Genomic DNA, 22,109 nt, shown 5'->3' on the forward strand with positions numbered 1-22,109 from the left:
CTCAGATTTGACGGGGCGGCTGACTGCCAGGCCAAGTCAGTGAAGGATTGAAGTCACCGTTTGGGAGTGATTGATAGATGACTACAATGGATAATCTGAAAGTAAGAAATAGCTAAATACATGCTTGACATTTCTATACAGGTTTTATTCATGTCTAATTCGATACAGTCTATTCCTACTTTCAGAGCCATATATCGTGAGTTTTATAGACTATATTATTAGAATGATGTACATTTGATCCTTGCTGAATTGTATTGCAGACAAAGGTCAGGTAGTGATGGCTATTTTTTAAGGACACTGAAAATTAGACAATAAGATAGAACAAAAATATTGGCAGCGCTGTCTCTGAGATGCAGACTGAAACAAGGGTCAAAGCGAAGGAGACGAGGAGAGGTAGAAGAAAGAGAGGACAGGAAGTGTATGTATTCTGTCAGACTGTGGAGTAAAAAACTGATGTGTGTGTCTGGATACTGTTACTCGGACCAGACCTATCTGCATGACCTTTCCTTTTTGCGTTATCCCCCTCTTTGCCTTTCTCTTTGTCTTTCTCGCTTTCTTCATCCCTCCCTTCCTCTCAGTCTTTTTTTCCGTGTCAGTGCAGGTATTGCAGATGTGAGTGTGAGAGCGCATGGAGCTGTCACACTAACTTGTCCAAATTTAATTTTGCCTCATGAACCAAGCATGTGATGGATGGAATGTCTGTTCCTTCGCTTACCAGAAACCTATTCATTCTGGTTGTCTCCTGCTTTCAGCTAATCACTTACTTTAGTTTTGAATTTTATATTCTATATCTGCTTAGTTCCAGACCCACTATCATCTATCTTGTCGGGCAATTGACATTTAAAAATAATCTGTCATGGTTGTTTTTCAAAATGTCGCTAATATATCAAATGCAGTGAGATAAAGCGCTTTCATCTTTTGTAAACTACATTATATCAGAAAGTTTCATTATTTTCCATCCTGGCTGTGTTTGATGATGCCAGTGAAATTTCTTATTCAGCTTGAAGGACGTCAAGCAGTTTATTGAGCCTGAGGACGCCCAAGCTGAATCCAAAATCATAAGAACAATTTCATACAAGCAGGAAAAGTCATTTATTTGGGGTCCTATTGCATTAAATATAAATTGACATGCAGTGCTTTCAGACAGTATTCAGATCCAGTCTATTTTTATTAACTACTTGTTATGTTGCAGTCTTCTTTTAATATCATTTCATTACAAAAAAAGATATTTCATCAATGGACACGCACTACCCCATGATGACAGTGAAAAATAAGTTTAGGATATTTGCACATTAAATAAAAAAAACTTGAAATATCACATTGATAAAAATATTTAGACCCTTTACCAAGTACTTAGTTGGACTACATTTAGCAATGATTACATCCTCAATTCTCGTACACCTGTATTTGGGGCTTTTCTTCTGTTATTCTCTGCAGATCCTTTCAAGCTCTGTCAGGTTGGATGAGGACGAACAGTAGACAATCCATTTACTCTGCAGAGATGTTTGTTGGGTTCAAATCAGGGCTTTGGGTGAGGCCACTTCAGGACATTTCAACAGTTGTCACTAAGCCACTGCTGCATTGTCTTAGCTGTGAGTTTAGGAACAATGTCCTGCATTAAGGAGAACCCTTTGCCCAATCTGTGGTCCTGATCCCTCAAGGTCAGCCAGTGCGTCATCATTGCTTAGTGTGTCCAGGTGAACAGCTCTAGGAAGAGCTGGTTGTTGAATATACAACAGGCAGACTCCGATCAAGATGTGGAAACATTTCAGGCTGTAATCGTTGCCAAAGATGCTTCAAGTACGGAGTTAAGAAGTCTGAATACTTGCTTCAATATGTTTTGCCTTTTTAATACATAAGGAAAACGTTTTAGAATTATGTTTTTATTCTTTATTTATCATAAATATGTATTTTAGCATAAAGGTGAAGGGGTCTGAATCGTTTCTGTAAATATTACAGGAGAAACCTTGTTCAAATCTTTACTTCTAGCTTTAGCTCTGGCAATAATAACAGATATGACATTTCAGTTTTTTGCGACCTTTCTTAGTGGTGCAGGGGCCTTGGCTGTATGATCCAGACACCGTTAAGACAGGAAGTTTAGTCTGTTTTAGTATGGTCGCCTGTCAGCAGAGATTAGTAGTAATGTGTGGCTGTCATGGGAGATTAGAGGTAACTGAGCTCTGGAGACCATCACTGTCAATATGGGAAGGTCAGACTCGGGTCTCTTTTTACTGTTTAATGTGTCTCTCACTCTAACCATGTGTCTCTCTCTCTATAACTCTTGTCTTGCCATCCTAGTTTGTCCGTCCAAATAGTTTTTTTTCTCATCTTTTCTTTCTTTTCCGTCATGTTGCTAACTTCCATATTTATTGTTAACAGACTTTTTCCCCCCTTTTCTCTTTTTTTTATTGCCTCTTTGATTTATCTTGTCTTCAATTGTCTCCCCCCAGTCTCTGTACTGACAAGTTATTCTTCACTCATCAGGTTGTAGGAGATATAACATAGTTATGTGATGTTTTAGACTCTAATCTAAAGTTCAAGAAACTAACAAAGATCAAGATTCAAAGTGGCGAACATGTCTTGGTAACTTGGAAGGACACATAATAACCAGTAGGATGAATGGTAGGTCATTCCCATTGGTGTGAATGATAACCAGTCCTCAATGAATCAAGTTGTTGATTGTTCAGCTGTTGTTCAATAATCACTTATAAATGATTTGTCAATTTATTAGATTAGTTGAAGAACAGAAAACTTATTTAACTGATTTAAAACTGTTTCTTATTTTCTTACTTTTCATGCAAAACAGTGAATTCTCTGGTTTCAGGATTTACTGAATATGATGTTGTAATTAAAATATCTTTGTGTTTTGGACTTATTGTTGAATAATCATTTGAAGAGGTCATCTTAGGCACTGGGATCTTGTTATGGTAATGTTTTAAAATTTTTTGACAATACAGACACTAGAATTACTAGGAGATCTATAATGGATGATGAATTTTAGAAGACCTGTATGGTAAAATATAATTGATCTTAGAATGTTTACAGGCATATAGACGGAATAGTAACATGGTTAGACAATGGCACTTATGTGAGTATGTCAGTATGTCAGTACCTAGCCTTTCCCTTTATTCATTTATTTGTCTGTCTCAGGCCTCTGTCTCTTGTCTTTGCTTCTTTTGTCCTCTGTCCATTTACCCCCCCCCTTCATTGCCTTTCCTTAAAGAGATTAATTGATTGGCTTTGATGTAATCCATATCCCCCCGCCAGACTTAAGAGCACCAAGGGTCCATTTTGTGACGATCAATATTTGACCCTACAAATATCATTTGGCATGTGTTCTGAGAGGTCCACTCATTTAGAGTTCCCCTCACCCTTACCACCACCTTTCCCATTTTATCCCCCAGTGGAACCATAGAGGCTAACATGACAACGTGCTTAATGTACATATGGATTGATGGGCCCTATGAAATGGAGTGGATGGTAGATTTGTGGACTGGGAGTGCACCACACACATCATAATAATACATCCAGTTATAAATGTGTTTTTATTTGCATAGCTTTCTGCGGTGTTGACTTTTCCCTCCATTTCTCTATCCCTCCAAGCATCAGCAGCAGTAGTGTTGGCAATAGTGCGGTGATGTTCATCCATCAGCTTCTCTTAAATGATGATTTTATGCAGTGGGCTGATGAGATGTGAAGAGGAAAGAGACACTATCATATGTTACCTACATGCACACAGAGTTCTGCAAATCAGCCACTTATTGGCCGTTTGGATGCATGGACACCAGTGTGTTCACCGAAGGGATATGAAGAGAAAGGATCATTCATTAACTTCTCACACATTCTGCCTTTCACAGCCCTTATAGATGTAATGAACACAGTGAGCAGTGCAGAACAACATTCAGGAATGAGCTGTATAACGATGCTGCTGCGACGTGTAATCAGCAGATATGAACATACACATGTAAATGTCTCAGGCTGTGCTGATGAATATGGAGGATTTCCTGATTTACGGTCTTGTATGAAACCTTAAGGATTTTGACATGGTTAATATTTTTGATTCACGCTCTCTTTCCGATCGTCTGTTATAGCTTTGACTATTATCCTTCAGTACACTACACACTTTTTTAACTGGGACATATTTTCTAGCAGCCCAGGAAACACACAGACTTTGCATGCATTGCATATCAGCTTGTAATTGAAAATGGTAAAAGATTATTTCATTATAGTTTCTCTGATTTGATAGTCGTTGAGGACACACAGATGCTAATACATATAATGTTTCAATATATATTGCACTGAATTAAACAACAGTTAGACTTTATGATGTTTTGGATCTTTGCTTGAGGAAAGCTTTTCGATTTGGGCCTCTCTGAATTTGAGTTGACTACCCCACCAGTCATAAAATACCTGCTTTTTATTTTAATAAAACAAAATCTAAAACAGTGTGTATGTGGCCAATTGTGGTATCTGTTTTTCTAATTCTGCTTCGTCATAATTAGCATTTTAAATGTAGAGTTCCCACTATTTACAACTACATTGTTTTAAATTTTGCTCTGGAATATGCAGGTTGTTTGAAAAATACACATGAATATAAAGTCACATATACATATGTTCATTCTTTATTTCTGTTTATTTCCATGATTTTATGCTGAGCACTGTTCTCATCTAAACAACCTATTAGTTCATTACACCGAGTGGAAGTTTGCTCTTGTTTTTGTCTGAAACTCTGACGTGACTCAGACTGATATCACATACACATTAACAGTGACGGGGTGAAAAATTCATTTTGTGAACCCAACAACAAAAAACATATTCATCTCTCCTCTGTCTTGTTTTCTCATCTTTCTTTGACACACACGAAGACACACACACGATCTTGTGTCTGAAGTGTGGCGTGATTAGCTTAAGGTCTGTATCTTGTCATCACAAAGATTATTATTAGAGCTGATTTTTGCTGAACTGTGACTTCATCAAAATAGCATTAGCAGTTTTAAGACAGTTGTGTGTGTGTGTGTGTGTGTGTGTGTGTGTGTGTGTGTGTGTGTGTGTGTTTACACACGCATCCCTCATCTATCATTGAGACTTGCTTTAGCTTTATAAGCAGGACAGCTGTGGACATTATTCTCGCAATTCTTTTTGTTCTTATCTTTGTCTCATGTCTCTGGTTTCATCAACTGTCTGATAAGAGGTATTGACACTGAGACATTTTGACATAGAGATGTTCCCCTGTTTTTTTCGATATCAATAAATGGCTAAGTTGTTTTTATCAAACTCTAATGAAACTTTATTTTAGGCTTTGGAATCTAGAGTTTACCCCTAATCTAATTAGAACAAATAAATATGTAGAGCATTGTACGTGAAAAGTAAATATAAATGCATATCGTTTCCTCTATAAAATGTTTATTTATAAACTCTGTTTCGGGTCACGTATCAAATCATTTTTCTGCAGCTAAAAGTCTTTGTGTTTGATAGTTTGTCACCAAATTCCTGACACACATTCCTACGATAAACAAAGAACTGGGGGACAAGTGGTTGATTTACAGATTAACATCTACTCTAAACACGTTCTGTTGTTATTCAGTCTCTGCAGGCGCGTTGTATAAACACACTCGTGTCTTTGCTTCTGCACCTCGTAAGTTATGATGCAGTGAGAAAAGTTAATGTCCCTTAAGCAAGACAGGGAGTGATGTGACCAGATCCATGTTTGTATCTTGTTGTGGATGTAGATCTGTGTGTCTTCTACTGATGGATATGTGATGAGTTCACAGAATCACCTTGCAATTGCTCTTTAGGTATTCACCCAAATCCTGGGAAAAAGAAAACTGAATGCTATCTTCATGTGTAATTTGTGTGTGTTTTCTACAGACACCCCCCTGCTGGTGAGAAGTAGCAGTGAGTCAGCCCTCAGCCCCCAGGTGACAGAGACCTCCCACAATGCAGACACCTCTGAGATGGTAAGACCCTAACACAACTGAATGTAAAGACACAAGCAGTTTGAAACACACGTTGTAATTACAACACACAACCCTAATGGACACACAAATACCTTTAACCAAGTGGTGACAACATGTTGGATAGCAAGTTTCAGGTCCTTTTATGACCTGAGTCTATAAAGTAATCTCCATCTATCACACAGCCATATGCACCCAGACCACATATCAGGCAGTGGGCAGGTCAGATCACACTCGGGTGGTTGAATAATGCATATTTTACTGGATTGACTTGTAGTGGCTTGGAATAATGTGGATTTAAAAAAAAAAAAACTGACCTGAAAAGACTGCTCCATCTCTGGAAGACGAGCATTGATGATGAAAGCACAAGTAGGAAAGAGACTGACTGAGCCAGTGAAGAAGAACAATTACTTCTCAACCTATCTCAGTGATCATCATGCCCACAATCACAACACAATCGGTCCCACTTTCCAGCCCCTGAGAAATGGATATTGGATTATTTCATTAAGTCCCCACATATTGCACTTTTGCTAGCTTTCATTATATCGTTTTTAAAGAGGTTTGGCCTGAAAGACAAACAGTTTTTGTCATATAATTCCTTCTCAACAGTCGTCTGTCAGCTCATGTGCTTGTGTAGGTTCATCAGGTTCTGTGAGATATTGATTCAGCACGATGCATCCACTTGGACATTGAGTCCTCCGTGCTGTTGTAATCTAATTGGAAGATTTCCATCAAATATGCTGAGCACATTAAGACTCCCGAGGGGATAAACAGTTTGATTTTAATGACCCCGTGGCCTTTCTTCAAGCAGCCTTCCCGGGACAAACTTCATTTTCACATCATTGCTGAAAGCTCGACAAAGAGCAAATGATCAATATAAATTAGTACACTTATTGTTTCACTATCTTCTTGTCTATGTCTTTGCAGCTAGCAAGATAACATGTGACCACAAGGAGTAATAAACGTTCTTGTTTTTTATAATCATTGTGAAACCATACATACAAAAGTCTACACACAAAAAATGTCAGATTCTTCTTTGCGTAGAGAGCGGTCCGTGCAGAGAAAGATTCATTGAGATTTGCTGAGTCATTGTATTGATCCTGTATCTGCCATATTAATCGGATCTGCTCCAAAAGTGAATGGGTTCTTCTTTGGGCCATACCCCTTAAAATCTGTTCAGTAGTTTTTCCGGTAATCTTGCCAACAAATAGACAAACTCCAATAAATACCTAACTTCTTGTGGAGAGGAGGAGTAACTTACTTGATCAGTAATGTGTGTTTGTGTTTGTATGGCTGCATGTGTTTAAGTGTGGGGGGGGGATGAGTTGTTGTCATGTATCTTATCTTCTTTCCGAGTCAGTCACACTTTGTCACATCAGCCTCCTCTAACAAAGACGGATGACTCTATAGATTTATTTCACCCCTTTCATCCTTTCTCTGTCTTTCCCGAAAGGGCAGAGGGCAAACACTTGTTCCTTTCTCCTTTTCGCCCTCTGCTTCCCCCTCCCCCTCCCCCTCCCTCCTCTCCCTCTCCTCCTCCCTTATGACTGCTGGCCAAACATTTTCATAATTTTATTATTCTATACTTTCAACAAATCTGTCCAGCTGGTTTCCGAATTAATAATGTGGGTCCATACCTAATATTTAACTGATACAGCATTAGCTACTATTCACCTTTTTTTTTTTTTTACAAAACCCACCTTTCTATGACAACTGTATACTTCTTTATTCTATTTTATTCTTTAAGTCAGCTATTGTATTGATCATTATGTTGTGATCAGTGTTGATGTTATGGTGTAATTCCTTTGGCCTGAACAAACGTGATCACTCTGAGCGGTTTGCACTTCTGAATTGCGGCTGTCTCATAATTCCATATGCAGGAAAACCCCTCACTTTGCCACTGTGACCTTTTGACCCAGCCTCATGTTTAACCCGCTGCTTCATGCTGTCTGCTCGCTCTCCTCTGAAGCTAATACATGTTTTTTGCTCCATCTCTTATTTCCTCCTTGCGGAAATAAGATATCTGTGGAACTAATCACCTAAATCCACATTATCCATGTTTCTTTCCATTGCTGGAACATCCCTCTGTCCAACTTTTCAGTTTGCTTCCTGTGCTCTGTGTTAAATACACAAACTCCCCAAAGGTAAAACGCATGCAGTGCATTTAAATTGCCCTTATTTGTTGTGTTAATCCAAGTGACTTTACAGAAGGTCTAGGTGGGAATACAGACACTGTTAAATTTTCAAAATTGCTTTGGAGAAATGCTTCCAGACCATATTTAATAACTGTGCTTTAAAACCAGACATTGGGACTGTAATTGTGTGATGTCACAACTATAGATGGACCTCCCTCAGCCAACCTCAAGTATTCACATACTTAGAAGGAGCTGCGCTATCTCTCAAATTTAGGTGAGGCTTCTTGTGCCTTATGTACTTTATACAAGTGTTCTTGTTTTCAATCATTTAATAACACTAACGAGTCAAACACAGGGACATGCAATAATATACACGAATCTGGTTATAAATATGGTGACATAGTCATTGCAGTGTGTTCTTTATGACTTGTTATGGTAGAGTTGCAGTTTAATATTCCCTATAGACGGCTGGACTCAGCAACTCCCTCAAGTTCACCGGTTAAATGAACGCCACGCCTGATTGGACTCTTGAGTAGTGAGCGCTGTACCCTTGAGATTCCTCACCGGACAAACATCTTTTTTTTTTATACCCCTGCTGTATTCCTCATGGACCGGCCTGTTTGCAAGGTTCAGTTCTTTTGGGGAATGTGATTGGTTCTCAGAGGTGGCCACTCTACCTGCTCAATGTTGCTGAGGGTAACCTAACATGTTAATGACCACAGGGGACGTTTAAAGTCCGGCCCACACCTCATGTTATGACAACATGTGCTGTGTCCCAATTCAGGGGCTGCATCCCTCTGAGGCTCCATTGACGTCCGCTTGCGTAACAGCAGCGCGACTAGAGCCGACCCATTTTGAAGGCTCCTTCAAATGCAGCCAACACATTTGTCCTTTTATGCTCAAGCAACAAAGGCTCCTATGGTTTGATCCTTCTCTGGCCAACCCTTTCCCAGGATTCACTGTGGAGGCAAACTGTTTTTCCAATTTTTAATGGTGGTGGCAATCGTTGAAATCAACATGTCAGATATTTATATAAGGTATATAAATATCTGACAGTATAGATATAAGGTGTGACTGAACAGCTGATTGTACACGTTAAAAAAACCAGGGAGCATTAACAGTTTCTGGCCGTGTCCATCTGCAGCTCTTGTCAGGTGAACAGGAATTGGAATATAGCTTTAATTTCTTCCGTGGCTCATGCTACTTATATTCCAACATTGCCATTGTTGTTAAGGTCAAGTTAATTGCTGGAGAGAAGGCTGCTTGTGTTGATACTTTTACTGTCGGTGGTTGTGTGATGTGTGGCGGTCAGTTCAGAGGTCACATGGGCATGTGCAAAGAAAACAGGACATTAATCCTGACAACCGTATATATCATGCCATAACAGTTTGACCAGAAAACATTAGGGTCAGTGTCTCTGTCTGGCAGTCACACTATTTGTGCCTATACAAACATTGAACTGATCAAAGGCAAATAATGACAATTTCCCCAATAGGCTAGAATGTATTTTCATTTTTTTGACCACCTTCAACTTGAATGTTGCTTGAAACTTAAATAAAAGTTACATTTTCCTTTCCTATATCACTGGAGCCTGCTCCTTTAAGTACTAACTTTCCAAAGCCCTTGGTTTAGCAGCAATGAAACCTGGTTGGACTAATAAATACAAACTGCGAACACTAATCCACTAATCCTCTTTTTGGTCTAATGTAAGTGGAAGCTCAGGAATGTAGATCATGATGTTGTGAGCTCAGTCTCCACTCCTTACATCTTAGCTCTGTTTTTATTGCACACTATGTGGCTGTCAATATGAAATATTGCTGGGTGTCAGTTACACAGTAGGCCTGTGCGGACTTTGTGCGTCTGGGTGTTTATGTGTGGGTGTGCCCACACGTTAGCATGCATATATGTAATTTCAACTACCCCAGCTGTGCTTGTGTTTTCTTTACAGTTCAAGCCCGCTCCTCAGGTTTCTGTTCTGACCCAGTTCATATATAAAGTGGGAGAGCTTTGATCAGAATAGTTTTGCCTTGAATTAGAATTGACTTCATGTGGTTTCTGCTGCTTAATAAAATACACTATATTATTTTAAATGGATGTCAACAGACTGAAACTCACACGTTATAACTCATTCGTTTACTTTGCCCCAAATAAATGAAGCATATTAGCTTTGTCACACCACCAGTTATTTAAAGTTGTATGTGCACCCGTTCATCCAGAAGAACATTAGATGTGTAGGTCTTCAAAAACTCTGTAAGTTCGGGTTTTAACATGAGTTGTAATGTAGTTGTTGATGATTCATCCACATATTTTTGGAAAGATCTATCATCAATCAAACTGTATTTGTATAACACCTTTCATTCGGTTCATAGTGCTTTGCAATTGACCGACTTGCCCAGAATAGGTCAAACCAAAAAATAAAAGCAGGATACAAATATATATATATATATTGCTGATCTAATATTTATCTAATATATTTCTGTCCTCAGTGCTTCACATCCTTCCTCTGTCCAAGCCTTTGTTTTCCAGACTTGCTCTCCTGCCATAACTGACTGTTATCAAAGTATATAAAGGAAGTCTTCTTCACTTTCCCCTCTCTTCGTCCTAATATATCATTTGTCTTCTCTTCCTCACTTTCCCTCGCTCTGTCACTCACATACTCTCTCACGCAGTCATCAACGCACGCACGCACGCACGCACGCACACACACACACACACACACACACACACACACACACACACACACACACACACACACACACACACACACACACACACACACACACACACACACACACACACACACACACTCAGTCACTTGCTCATAGGTCTGTCTCCTCTCAACCAACCAGGTTCAGATAGAGGTAATGGCGTTAGGTAATTGTTCAAATTGTCACTTGGCCTTTTGCAGAGAGCGATGAGGGGAAGAAAGTACTCCTCTTGCAGTAGTTCTCCGTCTTTCTTCTCTCTCTGTCCTTTCTCCTACTCTCTGCCCCCTTTCTTTATTTAATTTCAATCCAGCAAGATTTACTGGTGCAGCTCTTCCTTTCTAAATGCCAGGCTCAAATGAGTACAGTGAGGCACAAAATCACTCTCCCTATGCTTTCCTTTCTCACTTCCACTCTTGCTTAACACGCATGCACACACGCACACACACGCACAAACGCAGACACACACACACAACCTTGCAGGTTAGGTACAATCTGTTAATCAAGCTGGGAGTATTTGTTCACGCCTAGAATCCTATTGGGGCTAATAAGGCAGTCCAGCAGTGCAGCATCATGCTACTCAGGGTGTGTGTGTAAGTGTGTGCATTCATCTGCATGTGTGTTTCATTGCCTTTGTGCAGGTTCCCTCCCTCCATGTTTGTCTGTGCCAATTTTATAGAAATGAATGTATCTGCAGTAGGTGCGAAACAATCCTCCAAATAAACTGTTTAATGTTAATTTTTAAATAGAAATAAGTTTGTTACGTCTGTAAAGTAGAGAGAGCTCAATAGGCCTCATGTGCAGCTGTGATAGCAGGGTTAGAGTTGTACCCTGGTTTTGTGTGAATGTGCCTCTCTTTTGTGTTTGTACCTTTCCTATTTCCCTTTGTGCTTCTCCCCCCCCGCTCTGAGTCATAATCATGGATTCTGCCAAATATCTGACATGCACTAAACAATACAGTGCAGGACATCACTGTTTATAGGAGGTCACACTACAGATCCTCGAGGGGGCTAGGGTTAGATCTAAACAGTTACAAACCGATTCCACGACTTTGATCACAGTTCCTGAATGAGAGGAAGACGGGTGTGGTCAGTCCCTTTTGTAGTAAAAGGGATTTAGTTAAATGAAAAACATTGCGTAATGCTGCATTTTGAAATTTTTTGTTTGCTTACCTATACCGCCCTATTAGCCTTTGACATGGTATTAATCAAAACACGTATACTACTTTGATTCATCATCCACATCCACAAAGAGATCCGTCAAGATAGAGGGCCTTATTTTTATTGCTGACACACAGACACACAAACATACACACTCACACAAATATTGCACAAACTGTCCAGCATTCATTACTATTAATTTATCTTCCTCACTCTGAGTGTTTTCAGGGAACACTCAGCCTGATTGGTTATTCACTAATTAGTAATATCACTAATAGATCACTGTTTTTATCCGCTTTTAGCAATTATTAGATTGGACTAAAAAGACTAAACGCTTGCAGCCCATTTATTTCAAGCGTAGTTGTTCAAGGTAGGATTATCCATCATTGAGTTAAAATGGAAATGTGTACTTCTCTATTCTCCAGTTTTTGGATGGCCACTAATGCTCACAAGTATTGATTGAGCTGTCCAAGGTCGGCACACTAATTTATTAATGTTTTCCCTGCCGTTGTCCCTAATGTATTTCTAATGAATCTTCACATAAGTATTCCCATTTTTCTTCTAAAATAAAGCATTGTGTCTTCATTAATCCTTATTTTCAGTTGTAATTTTCACAGTGCAGGGAGTTGAGTGTGCAGGTGACCAGTAGAACTCTTTCCTTTCTAACTCCTACTGGATTATACAATATGAATATACAAAATATTTTCATTCCTAAGCTTTTTCACATCCGACATTTGAATGATCCTCTACATGTGTCTCAAGTGACCACCAGAGATCGTATCCCCGCTCTACATGTACATCATTTCACACCATTAAGACCAAATGCATGCTTTGCTTAACCAGAAAGAGGCAGCGCTGCACTTTATTTTTTTTAAAGATATTTTTGGGCATTTTGCCTTATTGACAGGACTGTGCAAGTGTGAAATTGGGAGAGAAAATGGGGGAAGAAACGCATCAAACTGCAGGAGGGCTCAAGCCTTAGTTTTCTTTCATGCAGCTTGGGCCATCAGTGCTCGTTCTGTACAAATGTCTTCAAGAAAATAACAACACATTTGTTTATTCCTTCGCCCATTTCAGGAAAACAAAATCGCCCACACTGGAAATATATCAGTGAGCACTATGTCTCAAGGAAATGTGCAAAATGTCCATAAAGCCATCTAAGGTTGCGTAAAAAACCCAGATGAGTGAGTACTTCCTCCCACGCAGATGTCCATATGTCCCAGATCACTTCTGAACGCCTGAGTGATGAGATATCAAATGTGCCCTGAACGTGTCTCGGGTGCGTTGGTTCACACCTGTACTCAGAGCATGTCCACGTGTGACTGGATCACCCAGGATGCATGTTGATGCCATGTATGAACAGGGCCTAAGACATTGTAGAGGTAATATGAATAATGAGACACATTTATTCGTTCAGACTCATTTACTTGTTCCAAATTACACTTTGATAAGTGATGTTCGTTGCTGGCCTCGGTAATTAATATGCCACTCATCCAAAGAGAGAGAGAGAGAGAGAAAGAGAGAGACACTACTTGTACATGCAGTTATTAAATGAGACATACAATTAAGCACCAAAGACTTTCCAATTAATGTGTGAGTGGCTATTGTTATGACAAAGAGGTTAGGATAATTAATATTACCTGTCATCCTGTCAGTGATTAAGCTCACATGGCAGCATGTGCAGCCACACCAGACTAATTGAATTCCAGGCTGCCCAACCCCAAACATATGTTTATTGCATCAGCAGTCAGTCACTGCTGCGTCTCGTCTCACCTTCTCCCACCTTTCCACTTCAGCTGTTGGCTCTGATGTCTTTTCATCCTGTCTTTTCTTCAGTCTTACATCTTTCTCATGTTTTCTCTCCTCATTATTCATCCTCGTTTTTCTCCTCTCCCGCTCTCTTCATCCCTTTCTCCCCCTGACAGGTGGTGCAGGTCATGTGGCAGCAGGGTGAGAGGTCAAAGGCTAAAGGCCATGTTAAGAGTGCATTAATGGCTACCGCTAACATTGAGCCTTATTGACCTGTTTGTCTGCATATGCTCACACAAACACGTGCACTCATCAGCCGCTGCCCATCCACATGCACATGAACATGCAGACAGATATACAGATTCATACTGAATGGCGACTGTGATTGTTTAGACAAACATTCCTGTTTATTGTTCGCCACAAAGCTAATTTATAACTCAATTCTTAAAGCCTTTTAAGTGTTTTCCATACAATTTAAAATGGCTTTAATGTAGAATGAAAATAAGATCAAGATCTTTTTCAAGTCAAGGTAAATATCTGATTTCAGTAAAAATATATTTAATATGTTGCCTCTTTAATTGGAATCCTTATGATTTTTAAATGTGGCACACGTTCTTTTTAAACTGTACTTTAGACAAAAATACATGCATGTATATAGTCATATTCTTGCAATACTAATGCATGCTGCTTTGGTGTGAATAACAATAATGAACTTAACCTTAACTTAAGGATGTGTTTTTGCACTTATTGTAACTGTAGATTGTTTTCTTCATGTACTTAATGCCTTCATCTTTAATAATAACACTATATATAACAATCACACCTGGGCTCATTACAGGGTCAGAAATAATGATTGAGATCGAGAGTAAAACCATAACTAATGGATTTTGCTCCACATATAAGAAAACCTCATTCTGAATCACGTTTGACATTTGATTTTATTACTAAAAATCAACACTCGACACTGTTCTGCTGTCTACGCCACATATGTACATAAAGATGTGATAAAGAAGCTACATCATATTTGTTGATCCAATAATCAGAATTTTTTCCACAAGCCTTTGATCATATGTCACCAGAATGAGAGAATGGGAAAGTTGAGAAGCTCTGGTTAATCCTGACACGGTAACAGTAGAAGAATAGAGGTGGCCAAAAGCTATAGAAATGCAATTACAGCCTCATTTGAAATATGATATTAGAGGAGAATGTTGGTGCATATATAATGTGATATATATAATGTATATAACACAGGAGTAATTCACATCTTAGTAACAACTGGTTTGGATTTATATTTGAGCAATCTCTGTAAGATTTAGCTTTTAGTCACAGAAGCTGGTAAAACAGCAGCTGGCCCAGAGGTGAAGTGACTTGGGGTCTCTATTGACAAAATAAATCAATACTTATACAACATGTTGTAAAAATAAATGAAAAAAACAAAAAAACATTGCATAATGTCCAAACATTAGTGGGTGGAACATTTTCAATACAGAAGCCTTTTCATATATATATATAATGTTAATGATTCCTAAGCCTTTCAACAAACTTAATATTTTACCTTAAACTTTATTATGAATAACTAACTATAAATAAAAAGAAAACATCAATAAAACATTGCTTGAGGATAATAAACATGACATTTAATTAACATAAACTGTTAACTTGAATCTTCTGTAAAATAAACTACTGTTATATTCACCACCATGTAGCACGAAACAGAAAAGCTGAAACCGATTTGTCTGCAAAAGGCTCATATCAGACGATTTCTATCTGCAAGCCGATAAATCAGCCGGGCTCGAGTATCCGTATGATGTCACATACATAAGAATGTGTGACACTGTCATTTATTAAATATTAGATTATTCATCTCTCTGTCACAGTTGGACGGTGACGTGTGATGAAACCTCGTCCCTGTGGAGCTCACCTCTTTGTGTTGAGCCCCATGTCGTTGTATAAAGTAATTATTACAGCTCCCCTGACTCACACTTACACCCCTCTTTCTCACACCCGCTCTCCCTGTCTCTGCGTTGCCGTATCCATTGACAGTGTTATTGATTACTGCTTGACAACACTGTCTTCTTGCCTTCGAATAATAATTGCTATTTGTACATCATCCATCCATCAATTTAGGAGCTCCTTCATTCATCACTTCCTTTATGCTTGCATTCCCGTGTCTTTCAAATCGCAGCGACTAATTGGTTGAGCTCAGGATTTCTTGTGGGCTGAAGTCCATTAAAACCCAAAGTCAAAACAGGGTTAGTCCCTTACTTTCTCCACTCGATCCCTGTTTCCATTGGTGCAAAAACCCACTAACACCTTTCATTTACTCCTGGGTCACATCCATCTGTAGTAGACACCGATTTTATAACGGCTCTGGCTTCTGTTGGCAGTGATGGAAATGTGAAACCTGGGTAATTGCGCTAATTTCTTCATTTACTCCAGAGGTCAGCGCAGCAACCTTTCTGCAGCATTGTTGTGACATACATTGAATTTGAGAGCGTTGTTGGATAAATAAATACAAATGTTTCTTCTTATCGTGTGAAATGCAAAAAAGGCAAACTTGTCATTCTGGCAATGGAAAAGGAGTCGATATCTTTTTACATCTGGTTTATTAGTGTCTAAAAGAAACTTGCACATACCTGCACATGTTGGTGTAAAAGAGGTATTAGTCAGTAATTGCATAACTTTTTGGTTTGTTTATTCCGTCAATTAGTGAATCCATCTGCTCACGTCCCATATCAATGATATTTCCAATGTTTTAACCATTAATCCTTCCTTTTTTAATATTTAACATCATGACAGGTTGAACTTGGAGCTGTTTGTTCTGTCATTGTATTGTCCCTTTTCCAAATGCCAATTAAGGACCAGGCTGAAAGGTGTTCTGTGTGTTCTCTCCGCAGGCAGCTGCTCCCGCCGCGGAGGGGCCTGTAGGGATGGAGCGAGCCCAAGGCAAACACGCCTTCGGTAGCAGGTCAGTCTGTGTGTTGCTCTTGTTCTCAACTCCTCTGTGATGTGGAGTTTCGTTTCTGCTCATCGTGCTGAATAACTTCACAAATGGGTTTGATTAAATAATCTCAAAAAGCGACCATCTGTCCTTGTCCTTCGGACTCTGTGTGTTGCACAATTTTTCATATGCATGTTTGTGTACATTCATGTTTATTGATGTTTATTTGTGGGTTTCTGCCCTACTTTCCCTTCATTAAAGCTCTATTCCAATGCAGATCAAGGCCCTTACAGATATAGTTAGTGGTAAGAAGCTCCATCATTAGCCTGCTACAAAATACTTTCAAAACGGGTTCAGGGTCACAAACACACACACACACACACACACACACACACACACACACACACACACACACACACACACACACACACACACACACACACACACACACACACACACACGCACACAGTCTGAAGGATAAACAGCTACAAACACACTTTCATCTGCTGTGTTTTTATAGGGAGACACAAGTTGTAACACACTATTATAAACTAATGACTGCTGCTTAATTAAGTGTTGGGGATGCGGAACGCTCAGTTTCTCCCGTGAGCCTTGGATCGTGCATGGTTGGGATTGTGTGTTTGATTATTTTAGCCGTGTGTGCGTGTCAGAGGAATGTGGGGCTTCTATCACAGAGCAGGGACAGACAGTTTCCATATATGTAAGAAACATGGAGATAAATTAATGAGTAATCTGCACAAGGACTTTCTTAGTTTAAGATGGTTGCTTGTGCTGCAAAAATCCATTAATATTCCTGTTTCCATGTAATCATGGCTTCTTAGCTCTAAGATCCCCTCTACACATTTCTGTTCAGTATCCACATCCAAACCATGACCAGTGTCGACATGACCAATACAAAAGCAAGCCTGTAAGTGGGCCAGCAGTGATTTAGAGAAAGTGGCTGTCACATCATTGACCAATGTGCAGCTCTGTCTGACAACACTCACCTCTGCTAATGGAGAGTGTTTTACAAATAACAGGTCAGCGCGGTCAGGTAATTAATTTACTGTTAATTCATAAATACAAAGAGAAAATAATATGTAGTTAACCTGTTATAAGAGGAGAGTTACAGCTTTGTGAAAAGAATAATGTTGACCTGTTTTAGCCTCTCTCTCTCTCTCTCTCCATAGCAACCACAAAGCCCAGTCTGAGACTAGGTCATTCACTCACACAGGATCCTCATACACACTCATGTTCATTGTATAAAGCAAAGAGGTGCAGGCTCCATGAGGTCTGGATGGTAACTGAACTTTTCTAATTTCTACATTGAAATCCTGACCCTGTTCAGACGTGGTATTAACATCCATCCTGAGTGATCCGAGCTTAAGTAGTGAGATGTGATCACAGGTGGTCTGTTCGGCATACGGCCACATTCTCTCAGCTGTATGAACCTAATTGCTTCCTGGGCCATATGTGAAGGACCGGCTAATCAGCGGACGTCCTCTGACCCGCTACAGTTCAAACTTCTCATTGTCCATATGCTGATTTGATTTTGGCCACTACCGCAGCATTTAGACTTATCACCACATAATGGATGATACTTTTCATATATCGCCATTGTTCTGAAGTAAACAGAGACGCCAGATAATTTGTAAAAAAGGGCACCAGACACCGGAAGACACTCAACACAGCATAGAAACTCTAAAACCCCTAGTGTTCGTTGGTGTAATTGCATCGGCACTTACTTACAGCGCTGCTTCGACGCAGAAGCACAACTTGGGCTCTACTGTGATAAACGACCTTGTGACCTGACATAATGATGAGAAGCCAATTGTTTTTAAAATAATTAAAGTAGAACATGTGGACGGAAGTGAATCACAGAACAGTGTCTGACAGTTTAAGTTTTATCGTCACTTTACGATAAGTGACACTTTAATGCGGTGAGTGTAAAGGTCATTATTTTAGACAAACTGTCGTTTTCCACAATAACTTTTTTTTAATACACGTCCTCTCATGTTTACGCACTCAGACACACACAAACCATGTCAGCTGTGAGTAATGTAGAAGTGATGTAATGGTTTTTGTGGTCGCCTGCGAAACGATCCTTGAAATTGCAAAAAAAAAAGTCCAAAATGAGCTGTGGAATGCAGCTATAAATATTGTAACAGTAAAGCATACATTAAGTAAATGTCTGTGTGTGTTTGTGTTTGTGTTTGTGTGTGTGTGACAAGGTTTCGCTGCTGTGTGTGCGTCTTTCAGTGTCAAGGTACACCTATAAATACAGTAATGGCTCATCATAATTTTAACCACACAGCACGCTCACCACAAAAACTCATTACCTTTGCATCAAAATGTCCTTTTTATACAGGGAAAGCGATTTACTGTAAATTGGATAAATGAAATAGCATTGCCAGTGTATTATATTTCCTTGTGAAATGAGGCCGTGCATCGGAGGTGTTTTAGAAGCTCGGAGGTGAAAAGGTAAATAGGTTTCACTGGATGCACACAGACAAACTGAAAGTGAACAGGGGTTTTCTGTAGTTAACGGAGTTTAGTTGTGTTATTTGTGTGAATCAGACAAACGTCTCTAAATTAATCTTCCCCCCTTTTGGTATCTTTCTTTTTCTCCTGGATGTTTCACCAACGCAAAACATTCTGAAGGTTAAAAAACCCGCAAACATTTTCCAGGGTCAGAACCACTTATGTGTTTGTCAGGACTTTTAATTAACCATAGGGGAGTTCACTTTCACCAGTAAACAAGGGACACAGAAATCACAGTTGAGCCACACAACCGAGCTTCTACTCCAGTTGTAGTTACATCAGCTGTGGCTTAATTTGCTAACATTAGCTGTAGATGGAGAGATTGTATTTTACACAACTGAGAAAGAGCCTCCCACCCTCAAAACTGTGCACATGATATGTTTCCTCTTCGTTCAGCTTCATCTCTGTCGTATTTTCAGATAGTGGGCAAGAGAGAAACTGGTGCTAGTGGTTCCTAAGAGCCCACTGTGTGTCTACTGTATGTGTTAGCTGTGAGGTAAACTAGCATAGCACATCTTTCTGGCTTACAATAAACCCCTTCTACAAATCTACCAAAGTTTTAATAAAACAAGATGATCATGGTGTAAAATAATTTGACTATATATAGGCACTATATTTTTTAATTATTTTCTTTTTATACCCTAACCATATTCATTAGTCAATACTTGAAGGTTTTTACTTGCTACAACTTTCTAAATTAATGAGTTGTAATGAAGTGAGCGAGACCAATGTTATTAAGCTGTGTGCTCATTTATTTATCAAACAACTACTTTATATAGTATATTTAAATTTCACATTTGAATGTCTCTATTTCTGTGTTTGCACGTATTACTCTTCAGCAGTACTGTGCACCTGTACTGGTTTGGTTTCCCGTTTCTACCCACATCACTGGTGCTCTCCCCTTTGAAGACGAGCTTAGAGAGAAATAAAAAGAGAGAAAGGGGAGCTGATAAATAAAAAGAGGGATGAGAGGGTGAGATGTACTGAGAGGAAAGGTAATGCATATCCTGCTCTTTTGTTATTTCTCCTCTGTTTCTGTCCTTCATAGTGAGGATCAGTGAAGTGGCAGGTGGATAAAGAGAACACCTGCTCTCTTCATCTCCCCCTCTCCCTCTCTGTGTGTTTGGCCTTTTCTCTCTCTCTCTCTCTCTCTCTCTCTCTCTCTCTCTCTGCCTCTTGTTCTCTCACATCACACTCCCCCACTTGTTTCTCAAGTCTCACCCATTTTGCCTCTCTCTCTACCCCCCCCCCCCCCCCCCCCCCACACACTTAATTTTTTGCATTGATGCAGCCTGTCAAACATCTCACACAAAAAAGGGATATGCAAATGGATCTCAAGTGCGTGTTTGTGTGTGTGCGTGTGTGTGTGTGTGTGTGTGTGTGTGTGTGTGTGTTATAGTGGGAGTGTTCAAGATCAGAGCCTTAGACTTAGGAAGGCATAGAGGGAGGGGTTGATGTTATTTTTCCTCTCATATTAATGCTATTCATTCATTAGCCCAGTCTAATTAAGTCTGAGCTTCCTGCTCCCTTCATTTCACTTTCTTGCCTCCAGTTCTCTCTCGCCTACACACCTTTTCCCCCCCACTCTGCTTTCTTCCCTCTTTTCTTCCATTTTTTTTGGACCCTTTTATCTTTACACTTACACTCTGCAAATTATTGCCACGCCAGCAGTGTTAATTTGAAGATGGCATTTGGTGAGCCAACCATCTTGAGGTAGAATGAAAAATGTCAACACATGTTTGATGACTTGACCAAGATCTCCAGAGAATGAAGCCTATTGACTGTGCTAATCCCCTGAGGTGTGTAATCATTACTTCAGAGACTTCAGTAAACTCAAGTAGTTCTCAAGTAGATATACTGCTAGTATACATGAAAATATATATTGGATTTAGAGCAAATTTTGGCTCAGCTGCAGCATTGAATGGTCTAAGCCTACATACAAATAATTACAGTAATCAAGTCGAGAGGTTAAGAATACATGAATCACCCTCTCTAGGTCTTTAGGAAGGAGATAGGGTGCCCACATCCAGCAGTTCAGTGTGTCAAAAACAATGACCTCCGTCTTGTTTTCATTTAGTTTTAGGACCTTTAAATTTGAACACACAGAAAAAGTAAAAACGACCAAATCGGGTGTGAACAGGAAAGCACATATAAGTTATTGGTACAATCAGAGCATCCAACATTTGACAACATCATCCCTCCAGTGGTTGTGTAGTCCATTTCCTTGAGGTGAGATCCCCTAAAATACTATTCCCATGCCGGGAGTCGAACCCGGGCCACCTGGGTGAAAACCAGGAATCCTAACCGCTAGACCACATGGGACGTCAACAATTAGCCTTGATTATGGGTATTTATTACCGAAATGAGTGTGACTGTATCCTTTGATCTTTAAGTCCAATGATGCAGCTTTTATCCAGAGCCCCAGAGGAGTCAACTGTTTTTCTCACATTTACTTATTTGGAGGTTTGTTGTCTCTTAATACCTTTGTCTGGTTTACTAATCACAGATCAATGATTGTGCAAACGAGCTAGCTACTCTATGCTGGACAATGGGAAGTGAAAAACATGGGAGTAGTTCGGGCATATGTGCCAGAACTGGTAACCAACTCCTAAATGAAAAATAAAACATTATTTCCCAATGTTAGAGGTTTGGCAACAGTTGTCCTGTACTGAGGTTAGATTTATTCAAGCTTACGTAAGCTCAACTTGAGGTTGAAACTTGGCTGAGCGGTTGTTGACCCCAGTCACAGAGTCAGTGGATGATGGTCTACCAGCCCATCGATGCAGCAACCTACAAGGATTTGTCCCAGGTGGTCAGTCTGGCTAAGGGACAGGCAGGTGGCTTAGTCTCACGCATAACCCATTTATCGCCATCTTTTTAAGTCCCCAATGATTCCATTATTTTCTATATTTTTCCCTCCCTCT

At 39.6% G+C, this 22,109-nt stretch overlaps 1 protein-coding gene and 1 non-coding gene across 2 annotated transcripts in view; one reads left to right on the forward strand and one right to left on the reverse strand.

Annotated features, from left to right (window-relative positions):
- Positions 1-22,109, forward strand: part of pard3bb (par-3 family cell polarity regulator beta b) — a 189,416-nt gene that overhangs the window by 42,251 nt on the left and 125,056 nt on the right. Inside the window, exons 5-6 of the mRNA XM_053439841.1 lie at positions 5,869-5,957; positions 16,601-16,671. Coding sequence (XP_053295816.1) covers positions 5,869-5,957; positions 16,601-16,671 — 160 coding nt within the window. The remainder of the gene's footprint in view (positions 1-5,868; positions 5,958-16,600; positions 16,672-22,109) is intronic.
- Positions 21,436-21,507, reverse strand: trnae-uuc (transfer RNA glutamic acid (anticodon UUC)). Its single transcript has one exon. It is a non-coding gene; the product is annotated as a tRNA-Glu (tRNA).

The sequence above is a fragment of the Pleuronectes platessa genome, chromosome 14, assembly GCF_947347685.1.
Source record: "Pleuronectes platessa chromosome 14, fPlePla1.1, whole genome shotgun sequence".
Taxonomy (NCBI): Eukaryota; Metazoa; Chordata; class Actinopteri; order Pleuronectiformes; family Pleuronectidae; genus Pleuronectes; species Pleuronectes platessa.